Source organism: Pelmatolapia mariae, linkage group LG2, assembly GCF_036321145.2.
Source record: "Pelmatolapia mariae isolate MD_Pm_ZW linkage group LG2, Pm_UMD_F_2, whole genome shotgun sequence".
In the NCBI taxonomy this organism is placed as follows: domain Eukaryota; kingdom Metazoa; phylum Chordata; class Actinopteri; order Cichliformes; family Cichlidae; genus Pelmatolapia; species Pelmatolapia mariae.
In genome coordinates, this window is record NC_086228.1 from 34213541 (window position 1) to 34228876 (window position 15336).

At 42.6% G+C, this 15336-nt stretch overlaps 1 protein-coding gene across 1 annotated transcript; it reads right to left on the reverse strand.

Moving 5' to 3' along the window:
- Positions 1-733: 733 nt before the first annotated feature.
- sh3bgrl (SH3 domain binding glutamate-rich protein like) lies at positions 734-14745 on the reverse strand. Its single transcript, XM_063499145.1, has 4 exons — positions 14482-14745; positions 4974-5159; positions 2017-2097; positions 734-1636 (listed from the first exon to the last, which is right to left on the reverse strand). The coding sequence occupies exons 1-4, from the start codon at positions 14524-14526 to the stop codon at positions 1598-1600; spliced, it is 351 nt and encodes a 116-aa protein (XP_063355215.1). The 5' UTR covers positions 14527-14745; the 3' UTR covers positions 734-1597.
- Positions 14746-15336: the final 591 nt, after the last annotated feature.

The window sequence follows — 15336 nt, forward strand, 5'->3', positions numbered from 1 at the left end:
CCACGAAAGGAAGGTTTACGCATCTCACCTTAGGACTCCTGTCCTTACCACTAAGTTGGTGAGAGAATACACGGTGCCTTACAGACCTGTAGGTAATAGACCAAAATCCAAGTGAACTTAAAGCACTTTTGAAATGCAGTTTTTGTCTTTATGTGTTATTCAAATGATAATCAGTTCCAGAGTTTTTAGATTCTGAATTTCATTAGTACTTTTAGTGGCTTCAAGTCTTCTGGGTAGGTTCTGTTAAAGTGAACACCTATCTGAGATAGGACCTATTTGTGCTATTACAGTCAAATTTAGTCAATGTCTATTCTTACATTTCACAGCTGTTGAGGCTGCTGGTTACGCTCAGAGCTTTAGAATAGGTTGCATGCCCTTTCCCTGATCGGGAGAGTTTTATTTTGAAGGTCCACTGACAACTCCTTGGACTCTTTGGTCCTAACATGCGGTGTAAAGTGTTTGACCTGCGTGAGTTTGCCAGTCTGACACAGTTTGGAGGGCCACAGTGAAGTGTCTGAATACTTGTTATTATTTAGTTACTTCAGTTTGAGATTTTTAATAGATTTGCAGAATTTTAGATAAGCGACACATATCAGTCTCCTGAATGTAGATGGATGAAAACAGTGCATTTGTTTAAAACTACATTTACGAAACAGTTACGTCAAGGTGTTCTGAATACTTTCTGAGATGACTCACACATGCTAAAGTAAAACACAAAAACAGACACGTCAAGTCAACTTACAATTATTTATTGTACATAAAAAATGAACAGCACGGGGCGAGGAGGCAGAGCTCGTTTCAAAATCGGCTGACTGTTTTAAGAGTCATTCTCTTTTTGTGTGTCATTGCCGTTTCATTCCGAGGAGAGATTGTACCAATTTACGTAAGTCAGGGATTTACCAACACATTGTTAAAAAAAATGATTCTAATAGGAACAAGAGCCTCTTATCCAACTTCCCCCAAAACAAAAAAGCACCAAAATTGCATGTATTGTCATTTCTTTTAAGCAAATATCATCTTGTAGAAAAAGGGTTTGCTATTAAAACAGTTTTAAGACGACAGAAAGTAACTATAAACTCAGCGGGTGGGACTGTAAGAGAAAACAGTTACTGGGTCACACAATGTGGCTGAAAAATTTAAGACTTCTACTGATTAAACCTCTAAAAAACAATAATATTCATGTTTACAGTCAAAGGTTGGATGATGTTGTTTGTGGCCGACAGTGAATCTTTCTTTGTATATTTCACTGGGTCTGATGATGTCGTCCCAATCGGGTAGTCACACATTCACGGTAATGCTCTGATTGACATGTCATTGGGCCAATAGGATTATCAGGCTGAGATTAACAGGAGGAAGCTGAGCTGTTTTAGATACCCTTAATAGTCTGCTTTAGCACCTCCTTTCAACTACAGCTAGCAAGGCACGGCTGAACGCAGATTTATGAAACAGAAACGTCATGAGAAAAAGTACATTGAAACCTTCATTATATTTATAAGCTGAGCAAGGTGTTGCTTCTATCCCCCCCCCGGGTCTAGGCAAGGCTGGGTCCAGATGTAGGTTAGGCCTGAGGTGTGAGGATGGGAACGATGGGAAGCTGCTACTGCTGTGCTTCTTTCTTCGCTTTAGCCTCGGCCTCCTGGAGAGAAAAAAAACAGAGAGGGAAGGGACAGAGTGTGTTATATTAAAATGGAGGATACTGGTTAATATATCCCTTGCCACAGCTCAGAGGAAAACCCCCTCTGTCTCCATGGTAACTGGCACACCTCCCTGCAGTCCCCTTTGTGGCAGAGAGGAGGTGCCAGCGAGCGAGAGAGCCTGCAGAACCGATAGGAGGCCTGCTGTGGTGGATATCATGAACAGATGTATTATGTAATGTGTGTTTTCTTTATGGAAATTAAAGTGTGAAGACGAGTGTATATTTAGGATTGTTTTACAGGAAATGTGGCTGAGGGTGTAGGAATGCACTTCTCAGGAGGGACAGTCACCCAGCATGTGTTACTGTGTCCGTGAGCTTACCTTAGAGCCCGGAGGAGCCGTCAGACCCAGAAATGCGTACACGGCGTTTTCCTCCCTGGCGTCAAAGAAGGCCTCGTAGTTCTGCGAAGCAGGAAGAAACACAAACAGAGAGGTTTAAGGCAGATCAATCAGAAGATCCGGCTCTCCTGAAGCCGAGCGCTGATAATTTGAAACAGCCTCTGAGCATGTGCGGCTTGAGGCAACAATCTGAGCGGCTGTGAGAAACAGTTGAGGTTGTGTTATCTGTCCAAGGACAGACCTCGGCAGTCAGTGTGATAGGAGGGCATTGTCTTTTGAGAATGCAGCGCAGGGTAAACAAGCTAACACGTTCAGCCCGTCTACGGTTTAGCCGTCTCGCACATTCCTGATCCCTCGCTCCTTCTCCGACCCTTTGTCTTCCTCCTCTTTCTCCACCAGAGCACAAAACGGATTTTTCAAAAGAGCCCTACAGCTGCGAGCATCCCTGGGAAAAGCTGTCGTCTTTGTCTGTGACATTCAATACAGCCCATCCTGCAAGTGCACCTTCACTTTGAGCCACCCATTAGCAGCACAGCATGATGCCACAGTGCACGCATGCTAAAGGCCCCAAGTGTTTACAAAGGGAGTAAACGAACATCTGCTAACACAGTGCATCAGGTTTGTGTAGTGTTTGGTAGAGTATGTCTGATCAGCACAGCTGCCAAACTGATTCCTGAATAGAAAAAAATGAATGGGAAAGTAAACAAACAGAGGAAAGCAGAATTCATGTGTCTCATTTTAACTGTTTTGTTTTTTTAATTGTGTTATTAGTGTATTTATACAGCCATTGCAAGAAAACTTCTTAAGGTTTTAGTCTGGATATAGTTCCTCCTATAGACTGGTTGATGTCATGCATTGGTTTGTGGGCTTCTCAAATGAGGGGTGGATGACTAAGAAATCAACATATATACTTTTTCACTAGAAGTGAGGCAACTCGCAGGCCTGTGACCTGGTGACTCAATTACATTTTTGTAGAGGATACAAATTTTGGTGACTGTTAAGTTACGTATGGACACTGTATTATGACTGAACATAAAAATAAACGCAAACAGAGAACATAGAATTGGGTGATGAGGAATGGGATCTATAATAAATGTTTGTTTTTTTAAAGCATACAGATGTTAATAATCGATGTCTGAGTGATGATGTTCAACAAAGCTGTGTTCAGATTGGCCCGTTCGTTAAGGAGGATATAAGTACATATATATACTCTGATCAAGCATAACATTCTGACCACCTGTCTATTATTGGGTTGGCCCCCCTTTTGCTCCCAATACAGCTTTGACCCGCAGAGGCATGGACTCCACTAGACCCCTGAAGGTGTGCTGTGGTATCTGGCACCAAGTTAGCAACAGATACTTTCACTCCATGTATCAGACTTGTTTGTCCAGCACATTCCACACATGCTCGACTTTGGAGGCCAAGTCAACACCTCAAACTCGTTGTTGTGCTTCTCAAAGCATTCCTGAACTATTTCTGCTTTGTGGCAGAACGCGTTAATGGTCTGCAACAGTGGTAGGTGGTACAGGTCAAAGTAGCATCTGAATTAATGGCAGGACTCAACCCAGCAGAACAATATCTAAAGCATTGCACTGCTTCCTCTGGCTTGCCTTCTTCCCATAGGGCGTCCTAGTGTCAGGTATTTCCCTGGTAAGCGATGCACACAGACAACTGGCCTTCAATGTGACCAGGCCACTTTCTTCCATTGCTCCGTGGTCCAGTTGTGATGCTCACGTCCCCATTGTTGGTGGACAGCAGTCAGCATGGGCAGCCTGACTGGTCTGCAGCCCAATACCCAACAAACTGTGAGGCTCTGTGTATTCTGACACCTTTCTGTCAGAACCAGCAGTCTGTTGGGTTGGACTACACAAGCCAGCCTTCACTTCCCACATGCATCAGTGATCCTTGGCCGCTCATGACTCTGTCAGTGTATCATCACTGGCCTGGAACATCCCACAAGAGCTGCAGTTTAAGAGATGCTCTGACCGAGTCGTCTAGCCATCAACATTTGGTTCTTGTCAAACTCTCTCAAATCCCTACGCTTGCCCATTTTTCCTACTTCTAACATGAACTTTGAGGACAAAATGTTCTCTTGTTCCCTCCTATATCCCACCCACTAACAGGTGTCATGATGAAGAGATAATCACTGTGATTCACTTAACATGTTAGTAGTCTTGAGTTTTGCCTGATACGTGTATACACACATTTGCTACGTTAAAAATGCAACCATACCTTAAAAGACACCCAGATTTGTCATCAGTTTTACTCTAAATCAGACTATCATTTACAAAAATGGCCATAATGTTGCAAGCAGTCAGGTTTAAAACTGAACATAAACTCAGCAAGAGAGCGTTTATTAGGCTATAGATCAAATGACAAGCAGACTTTTATAAAATCATACTTTTTGGCAGGTAAACAAGCTCCCCCTATTGCCCATTAGAAAGAAAATTAAAGGTAGTTTGCATATGTTTAATCTTTCAGACCCAGGGGTTATGTCCATCTTTTATTTACCGTCCGTAGGGGCAACAGAACAGTGACATATTGAGACCTTACGTGTTTTGTATCAGCTTTAGTCTCCAACAACTCTGTTTCCACTTTTAAAAAAACAATAGCTGTCTTGTAAGTTGCTAGATTCCCCACTGTGCTCACCAGCTATTTGCTAACTATGTTTGGCAGCTCTGCGGTGCTGGGAAGGGAGTGTACAGAGTGTATTTTTATGAAAGCCTTTTCACTGAGCACAGCAGCTACTGAAAGAACAGTGAAGCTGCAGTCTATAAAACCAAAACAAAGGGATAAATGACGCCTCTGACACACCTCTGTACACTCTGTATACTTGAGGTCAACTTTTAATCAGGTGGCATTGAAGACATGAGCCTTATCATCACAACAGGTGATTGCATGCAAATAATTCCACGTGTGCGCGCGTGTGTGTGTCTTACCCCACAATATTTGGTTTCATTAAATATCTGTGGGGGGAGCGGGTTCCCCGTGGCAGGCCTGGATTCCTCTGGGACATTCTCCCTCATCCACTTCCTGTTGGCCTCGTTGGCCGCGATGTCACACTCCTCGAACTCGATCTTATTGGCCGCCAGGAAGCCCATCACATCCTGCTGCTGCTTTTTAATCTGTGTGCGGGTGGATGAGAAAAGATGGTAGAGGGGGGAAGTTGTCAGTTAAACATGACTCAGCCGTATGAGGAAACACAAGAGCCTCGGTTCATCATGCTGTCATGAGTCTGTTTTAGAAATAAGGAGACTTTTTCTCTCCTGTGAGAACTACAGAGATCACCGACTCTCTGTTACTAAGTTACCACTCTGCTAGTAAGTGAAAGAAGTGATACATGAGTACTGAAGCTGATGAACTTGGGCAAGGCTAAGCAGGCACAGATTATACTTCATCTGTATCAAAAAACACACCATACAGTGAAGAAGCCTGCAGACACCTGGAATTCCCCACATTATCAGAGGAAATGTTTAAAATAAAAGCATCTCAAAATGAGTCAAAGGCTGCACTGTTTTTCTCACCGTCTGTGATTTTTAAGCACATGCGATTGATTTCGACAGGAGGATATCCTGCTGCACTGGAAAAAGCACTAAATTAAACATTAACACATTTGTCACTTGTCACACTTCTAAAATAGTCTATCCGGCTTGTTGCAAAGCAACATTTTTATCTAAGGGGATGCAGCTCTACAACTGACAAGGAAATAAAGGTCCATCAAGGTTGCCACGGTGATATCTTGCAGGGTTTCATCTCTTTACAAAGAAGCCTAAATGCATCCTGCTGACAGATAAAGAAGAAGCTACAGTCTGCATAAAAGTGAGTGTTTAACTTTGTTTTCTTCCTTCTTCTGTGTCTTTCTGTGTGTGTGCGCGTGTGAGAAGTTGTGGTCCAATGAGCTCTCGGTGGGTGTGTATAAGAGGGAGGATGGCCCTACAAGGCCAGACGGAAACATTAGCTCCTCTGGGACTTGAGAGGAGGTAACTGGTCAAACACGAGCCAAATAAGGCCTGCTGAATGGAGACACACACACACAGAGACACACATCCAGTCTTAGCGGCACACACACACCACACCCACACACCAAAAGTAAACCAACTTCACCACGAAAACACATAATAAGGATCGATGTATCGTCTTTGTGTCAGACCCGACGCCCCCATGCGAGGGTTCCTCCCATCTTTATGGCGTGCAGATGACACAGGTGGATTATTTAATAGCTGTTGAAACTTCACTAAGGCATGGAGGACAGTGCTCTGTGATCAGCCAGGCTGCAATCTGAATCATGGCAGTTTCACTCCAAAGGGCAAAGTCCTAAAACCAGCTCTCTCTCTCTATCCACCTGCCCCGAAAAGCAATGCAACATAAAGCAACCGAGCAGAAACCTCAAAGGCTTTTTAATAGACTCTCTGTCTCCTAACGTGCATAAAATACATCACCTTATGTGTTGCACCATCACAGGAGATTATCTGAATCTCAAAATGCTACGACGACAAGTTAAGCATAAGGTTTCTCATACTTTGGTCTGTTTTCTGCTTCACTTTGGTGCACTCGGGACATTGCTCCAACAGGGCTACATTGTACTGTTGCCAAGCAAAATTAATTTGTAGGACAAACTGGCCACATGCCATCTGCACTGTAACTCTAATTGAGCAGTGGGAGCTCCCAGCTCTGGCCCTCTGAAATGCTGCCTCATGTCTTGAGTCCCAAATTGAGCGCCTGGTGGAAGAAAACTGGCTGTTCTTGGATTTGGGTGTGGTAATAAACAAACACTTACTTCTTATCCATTTCTTCAGAATGCTACTATATCATTCCTTCTTCTCAAGAAGAAGACAATCATCTTCTTCTTGAGAAGAAGAAGAACACAAAAAGAAGTGCGAGGCAGGCCAGTATGTGCCTTACAGGAGAGACCTGCAAGTGTGAGGTTTCATTTCCATAAACTATGCTTCTCTTGCATCGAGTCCAAGCATGCAAATTAATACTGGTATTTAGCTGAACATAATGCAAAAACCAAAAAGGGTGCACTAATGTCAGGGTTGCTTCTTTTGCATGGATGCTGATCAGCATTAGCCGTGTTACTCTATCTAATCCAGGCTTTCGTGGTCCTAACCCAATGATTCCTAATCAATCAAGCGGTCCTTTTAACATTTCCTGCAGTTGGATGTTCAGTCATAGAATAACATTCAATAACATTCAGTTATTGAATGTCTTGCACTGACAATTGGTAAGCAGTTTTCCTTTAGGCCAAACTGTTTAAATATCTTCACGATCAAAGTAAACTTAACTTACTTAAGTAGTCTGGCTTACAATCAAATTAAGCCAGCTGAACATCAACATGTTAGTGGTGTCACTGTGAGAAAGATAGCACCCTGATGTCAGTGTTTAGCTCAAGGTGCTGTGCAGCACTCACTTAGCGCCGTGTCTCCTGTGTCGAGTCACTCGCACACAATTACTTACTGCTGACTAACTACACTGATTTCAAATGTATCATCTGGGTTAGGAGAGAGGAGCCTGAAACAAACACTTCAAATCACTGATAACTACTATCATAGCACTTACTTGGCACAGTAATTAAATTTGATCACACTCCAAGATTAGCTGACGGACACACCCATGGAATGACTCAGGCAATTCCACATTAACTTACTATACTAGTATGTCCGAAACCTTGATAAACAACTCCAGTAGGACAACTCCAGGGATTTATTAGAATATGAAAATATATCAAACTATGCTTTTGAAGTCATAGCAGACATTGCCGGATAGCTTGCCTGAGCTTTAAAGTCAGGAACACTTGTTTAATATAGTTTTAAATTTCTTAATTATTACTTGGTTAAAATTAAATGAGACCACTGTTACCCTCTGACTATCTGCTCTTAAAAGTTGCCATGCTAAGCACAAACCACAATGTCTAAAACGATACATACAGTCATGTAAAAAAGAAAGTTTTCACAATAGTCTATGCAGTCCTGTGAGCTCAGGGTGGACTCAGTGACTGCAAGGTACCTGGTCCAAATCATCAACCTTCTACCACCGTTGTTGACGGTTGCTACAAGGTGTTTGTGCTGATATGCTGTGTTTGTTTTACGCCAACATCTAAACTTTGATTTGTCTGTCCAAAGGACATTGTTCCAGAAGTCTTGCAGTTTGTTCGGATGCATCTTTGCAAACCTGACGCATGCTCCCATGTTCTTTTCTGCTGCCAACACCTTCCAAACAGGCCATACTTGTTCAGTCTTTTTCTAATTGTACTCAATGAACTTTAACGTTTAACATGCTAACTGAGGCCTGCAGACTGAGAGCTCTTGGGTTTTTTGCAGTTTCTTTGAGCACCGCAAACTCTGACCTTAGGGTGAATTTACTGGGACGTCCATTCCTGGGAAGATTGTGGCACTCTTCCAGACCACAAAAACTGCCAAAACATCTGCTTTCCTATAGGTGCTCACACTTTAATCAAGTGCACTTGGTTATCATCACTTGGCTGCTACTTGCCATCTTATTTTCTTTGGAACCAGTAAGGGCGTACCGACTTTTTCCAAGTACTTCATAGTCTTTTGAAACTTTCTTTTGCCTGTACTACAGTTTACTTAGACAAAAATATGTCAGATTAAGTTTATTATTAATTAAAAGAACAACTAGTTCTCGTGTTTTTGGTAGTAAGTTCAGTGGAACTTACTGTAAATCGTTACATGAATGATTATTGTTGACTGACTAGAATCTGAGTTGAATACAGTTGAAGGAGGTGGAATCTGCACCACGTGAACTTTGGTTTACATTCCTTATCATCACGTGAGAGAGTTATGGCAGGACAATCCACATCCAGACATGATCAATCCCAGAAAAGGTCAGAACTCCGGCATTAACAGCTGCCAGACAATGACAAGCATTGATTGGATGGACCGTATCCACAACACTGGCTCAGATCAATATGGTGGACACTAATTGAATACCCCATCTGATTAAGGGTTGGGTTCAGCTCATGTTTATTTCAATAAGACAGGAAAGAAAACATGTTTAAAACGTCAGTTGCTCTTCACAGATAAGGCAAATAGCCTTTCATATTCCCCGGAAGCCCAACATTTGAATATGGGAAAGAAACCACTCTTTGCGCCAAGAGGAAACATGAATCAACCCCTGCCCCGTATGCTCATAAGGGATAAACGTTTGTCTTGATTAGATCACGTCTGATTTCAGCTGAAAACAGTTGCTTACTGGAAAAGTACCAAAAGCAGTAGCCTCCACCCAGTCCTGAGCTCAGTCAGCATTACAATATAGTTACAAAAGAGCCTTACACTGTTGCTCTGGCTGAATTCCCACACTGCTGCCTGGATGTGAAACAACAACAAAAGTAGCTGATATAGAAACAAACTGTAGCACCAGCCCAAATCACGTCTGACCTATAGACCTTAACATCAAATCCACAATAGGGAAAAGCGTGATAAGGCTGACATTCTGAGGGAGAAAGTCCCGGGCATAGAGAGTTACACTGCATGTCCACAGCACCTCAGGTTATTACAGATTCACAGAGCATTTATTGTGACAATAAGGAAATTGTAAAACAGTGTGGCTGTGGTTCAGGCATGGAAATGAGGGAGGAAATGTGCCATGGTGCTGGCCAGTGCCTTTGGCTCGTTAGACATTTGCAGTTTAAGTCGACCTTGTGGTCTATGGTCTAGATATACTGTTGTAGGTGCGTATGTGCATTTGCATGTGTGTATTTAAGGAAAAAAGGTTCTAGTTTGTTAGGCAAATTTGGCCTAGCTCAAAACCAGAGATCCAGGCGCAGTTGAGATACCCGGTGGCATTCTTTACATACAAGTACAACATCAGAAATTTGGGTTATGTTTTAAAGAGCCATTAGCGACAGGATTGAAAAAATCCCTAGAGAACTCACACGAAAGCACAATATTATATATCTAAGTGATTCAAATGCTCTGCTTCACATTACTGGGTGGAAATACAATAATGTCAGCTCATATTGTGTTACCCTCCTTCATACTGTATAACTAGCTCAGACCAAAGTCAAGCAGCAACCTCCAGGGATAAAAACTGAGACCGATGTGGGAAAGTGCCAAAAACACCAGTTCATCAAACGGCCACTTGGCATCACGGCTTCTTGCACTGGCACAAAATATGTCTGTTTTTATAAAAGCGTGCAGGCACTGTTAACAGATTCCACTGTTAATGTTACTAACTAGTCGCTCCTGGAAGTAGTGCTGATAATACTGAGTCCTCGTAGTATTGTACCTTGAGTTAGTCTACGATTGTAGCCACTAAACATGGGTGTCTCTCCCTGTGAGACACATCCATACTGTCTATAGCTGTGCCTTTCTCTTTTAGCACTCAAATCCAAACATGGCCACTTGTGGCTTCAAAAAACCAAGATGCTTTTTGGCTATAATGCCATCTTAAAACTTCGAAATGGGACTTCACGAACTCAATATCACAATGCAAATGTCTCCTGAAAGGTTTTATGTTCAGATGGGATAAATATTGAGCTGTTTGGCCACAATGACAAGAGGTGTGTTGCAGGAGTAAAGGTGTACCAACTGTCAAGCACGGTGGTGATAGCATTATGCTCAACAGTTGGTACACTATTGTTAGGTTTGAAAGCCTAGCATTATGCTCTTGTTAATGAAGAAGCAGGACTACCTCCAAATTCTTTAACTTCATCTTAAATCAACTGATAAAGTATTGAAAGTTACTTTATCAGTTCCAAACACATATCAAAGCTGGTTTTGGAATGGATAACACATGCTAGCAATTAGCTTCTGTAATGGCCTTGGCAAAGCCCCGACCTCAACCCTATTTAATATTTTGGGACTAGAGCAGGGCGATATGACCAAAAATATTTATCACGATATACATTTGAAAATTTGCGATAACGATATAACTGACGATATAATTGACACTAGACAAAATACTTTACAACTCCACAACTTTATTAGTGCAAAAAAAACCCCATCAATGTATTTTCACTTAAACAAGCAGCTGTTTTTATGTGCATTAAAGTTATATAAAAATTTAACAGTGCAAATGCAAATTCCTTGCTGACAGTTTAACCAAAAAGCATTTCCAGTGGAAATTGGCCGACATATCCTGAGCATAACCATGTATAATATCCACAAAACTTAAAAAGAGGTTACACACACAATACGGTAATATTATGCTGAAGCACAGTACGTATCACTCCGCGAGGCTCCAGCCTACGATAGCCGTAATGCTCCGACAATCCATCAAGCGGTGCGGCTTCGTAGCTTAGCAAAGTCGTACTAAAACATTTGACAGATTTTCGAGCGCCGTGTACCACATAAAATCGTTTCGAGGTCAGTAAACACAACCAGAATTCATACATAAAGCACACGGGATTATAAGGGGCACTGTCGATTTTCAGAAAAATCAAAGGATTGATTTTAAGTGTGCCGTATTTTCCAAACAACACGGTAATAACGACGGCCCGCTAGCATGCTCTACCAAAAACAGTGCTTTGATATGTATCTGACGGATGAAAGCTAAACCAGTTCCACACCACTGAAGTTGCAGCATTTTTACAAACCAATTCTGGTTCATCCGTTTCATTTAACGATCCACTTTCGCCCTTTTCATTCTGCGTCGCCGCCATGTGCGTTTGTAAACATAGGCACTGCGCATGCGCGTTTTACCCATATTCTATCGCGATATTTCATTTTCCTATCGTTGCCCAAAATTACACCGGTATTACCGTGAACGGTATGATATGGCCCAGCCCTATTTGGGACTATGATTAAAAGCCAGGCCTGTGCAAACCAACCAACCAGATTAAATGAACTCTACCAATTCTGCCAAGAAGAATGGTCAGATATCGATCCAGAATTATGCCAGAAGCTTGTTGATACCAAAAGTGCCTGATCAGGGTGAAACTTGCTAAGGCACATTTAACCAATATTAATGAGTGTATATGTATATACTTGAGCCTGTATGTATACTTGGCAACTTGTGTATATCAGAGAAAACCTGAAATGGTTTCAAAGTTTTGTACCAAGTTTATGTTTTTGGATATAGAAAATCTGGAAAAATAACAGCTCAAAGAAACCATTTAAAGCCCCAAATTACCATTATCATGACCATGATGGATGTATCTAAACTTCTAATTACAACTGTATACATTTACCATCTCCTACCAGAATGCTCACATTGTGTATTTATTTCTTATATGTATTTCTTTAGTGTAAAGTGATCTATTTTTCACATCTATTTCTTTTCTGACAGTTTTATTTTTATAGAGCTATGTTTTTTTAATGTTTTGGTGACGTGGTAATTTCCTAATTTTGGGGATAAAGTATTTCCTATTCATATTCTTCTGGAATTTTATTGTTGTTCCCTATTTTGCTTTTTTTTTCTGTTAGAAAAAAAATTGTTTTTTTTCCAAGTGGCAACAACGTATGCAACTGGAGTTTGTGGCATTTTGCTAAATCATATTTTGAGGAACAGTACTGTTGACATAACTCACCTCAGTTCTTTTTTCATTACCATACTGTAGCCTTTTCTAACTGAAATCTGTCTATTGACACATACTGTAAATCTGATATTGTGCTCTTCTATGACAAACTGGTACTCAAGCTCAATCAAATTAACAGTACTTTGTTTTTTACCTTTGGCTCTTGCACGGATCAGCTTTCAAATGAATCAATCAGCCCCAAAAGCTAACACAATGCTCGAACACAAAGCACAACTTAATGTCTTTGGAAAACAAAACCATCTATCTGGATGATGCTGACTGTTGTAGTTTGTCAAGTGCTGAACCTCATATAGCCCTCTGGCTAACTTCACACAGTCTGCCGCTCTGACCTGCATTCAGTTTCCTCTGTAGAGCAAAAAACGCTTGAAACATTATTTTTTTTAAATACTCCTACTTATCTCCCTGTTTTTGGATCTTCCTCTCTGCACATGCTTATTTATACTCGAGTGCTTAATGTAGTATCAGATGGGGCTGGGTTGAGGAATGTGGTGACACCGTTTTGTAGACACGGACGCAATCAAAAAGCAAGATTAGTTGGGACAGAGGCTTTTCGCCACAATTTCCCGCTCAGCAGCCTGCTCATGCTAATGTGCGAAGATTGATTTTAAATACTATGTAATTCAGACATTCAGTAAGTGCTTTAATAATCTACAATAGTGCATCTGCTAAAATAAAAATCAAAGGGAATGAGTTAAACATGGTAAGAAAAAACCAAATGAACTCTAACGCTGCTGCTCTGCTGACTATGAAAACAGCGCAGCTTGGAGATGATAACATCACGGGTCTGTGCAGAACAGCAGTGCAAAAGCTCGTACGCCTCTTCTAGAGGACTTAACCAAAAACAAATCAATGAGAGGTAATGCACTTTCCCAGACAGACTCCAGGACGCTGATGGCATCGCTGGCTCTAAACTCACTCCACTCTGACTCTACAGGAAGCTCCTGTGCTCTAAAGCCTGCTGCTGAGCCTGTGCAAATGTCATTTACTGTCAGGGCAATAAAGTCACTCAGAGCTGTCCAACTGAAAGGAGCCTCTGTGTTTGATTATTTCCTGTATGTGAGCTGTGAAAACAAACGGCTGGCGGAAGGAAAATCGCCCTACAGGTGATCTAAAGCACAAGGGCACGACAAGTGACTATAAAGTTGGACACTTTTATTAAAGGAATCTTTAAAGGTTCTTTTTTGGAGCATTTCTCCTGATAAAAGTTGCACGTTTCCAGTTTTGAGACTTTGCAGACACAAGGCGCGATGCTAAATGCAATATTTTCGTCACATCTTATGCTGACTAGTTGTAGGATACAGTGTGCAAGAACTCAGTGTTTAATGAGCTTCTGCGTGCTCGTGTTTATGTTGATCCAGAACTTCTGCAAGTCTTAAACCCTGCTTCAGGGCTGCAGCTGCTTGTCTAAAAGGGGGGCCCTGGAGAATTGCATCACCATCATTCCTCTGCACTCTGGAAGAAACTGGCAAGTCTGGAGCTAAAAGAATGTCCTCTCTACTGAAGGAAAACAAGAGTCCTGCTCTGGCATCAGGTGACACAGCACATCGTTTTAAGTTCATCTATTGATTTTTGTATTTTCTGCATGCCTTTCCTGTTCACAGTCTAGTTTCAGCTGAAAAACCCAATAAACTGCCACTCCAGGAAGCACTGTGACAAACCGCAGCTGAGAGAGACAGAGACGCCCGCTCGCTCCTCAAACTTCCTCCCTGCCTCTTTCTCTGTGCACGAAGTTAAAAGAAAATCAAGGAGAGACTCGAGCTGCGTTCAAAGTGTGGTGGACGGCAGAGCTGCATGCTTACTGATGAGTCAGGCCACCCCGCGCACTGAGAGGATGACAGCCCGGTGGACATCAGTTAAGTAGAATAAAAAAGTTCGGCCTGGCTGCTGCATATACACCCGCCCATCACCTCGTACGCACACAAGCCACACGCAATCATCCCGAATCTTACCGAAGTGGATCCAGAGGACGATGCTATGTACACTTTGATCACCATCTTATCTCCCTGATGCTGTTGTCACAAAAGTCCGGCGGGCTGAGCTGGTCGGCTGCTTGCTCTGCTGCTCGCAGACACTGTGCAGGTGGGCGGCTGAGCAGCGAGACACAAAGGAGAAAAAACTACAGCAACAAACTTCCGAGGCTGAAATAACGTACCAGTCTCTGGTAGACAGCGCAGACGATCTGCGCAAATGCTCCGATCCTCAGCACTGGATGGAGCTTTGCATTCCTCCCCCGCCTCCACTCTGCCTCCCCGCCCCTTCTAGCCTCTCTCTCTCTCTCTCTCTCTCTCTCCGTGTGTGTGTGTGGAGCTGGAAAGCACACACTCTCGGACTGGTACACGCACAGAAAGAGAGCGAGAGAGGTGGCCTGTCAAGATGGCAACGGGGTTATACTGCCTGAATATTTCAGCATCGACCTCCCCCTCCACAGCATCACCACCACCCCTCCTTACCCCTTTGTCTGTAAGCCAGACACCGGCTATTGTTCGGCGCACAATGCACGTGTGCACGGTTACAGGTGTCCCGGCACTACGTGTGAACGAGGAGGCAGGTTAATGTGATAGCAAATAAAAATCTGATTTTTTTTTTTGGAGCGTGTGTGTGTGACAGCACAGCCTGTGGAAGCGCCGTCTTCAGAGCAGGCGCTTTATTATTAGCCGGGCTTTGTGGGCCCCCTGCAGGCGTCTGGAGCAGTCGACGCGAGGCCTTTTTTTTCCCCTGAAACGAATTTAAGGAAAGCCGACTGACAAAAAAAAAGTGTCGGAGAGGAGGAGGGGGAGGAGTGGGCGCCATATTGGACTGAAACT

Coding starts and splice junctions, on each gene's coding strand:
- sh3bgrl (XM_063499145.1), bottom strand. CDS start 14,526: ATGGTGATCAAAGTGTACATAGCATCGTCCTCTGGATCCACTTCG. Junction 2,098..4,973: donor ATGAAACCAAATATTGTGGG/GTAAGACACACA, acceptor CCTGCTTCGCAG/AACTACGAGGCCTTCTTTGA. Junction 1,637..2,016: donor CGGCTCCTCCGGGCTCTAAG/GTAAGCTCACGG, acceptor TTTTCTCTCCAG/GAGGCCGAGGCTAAAGCGAA.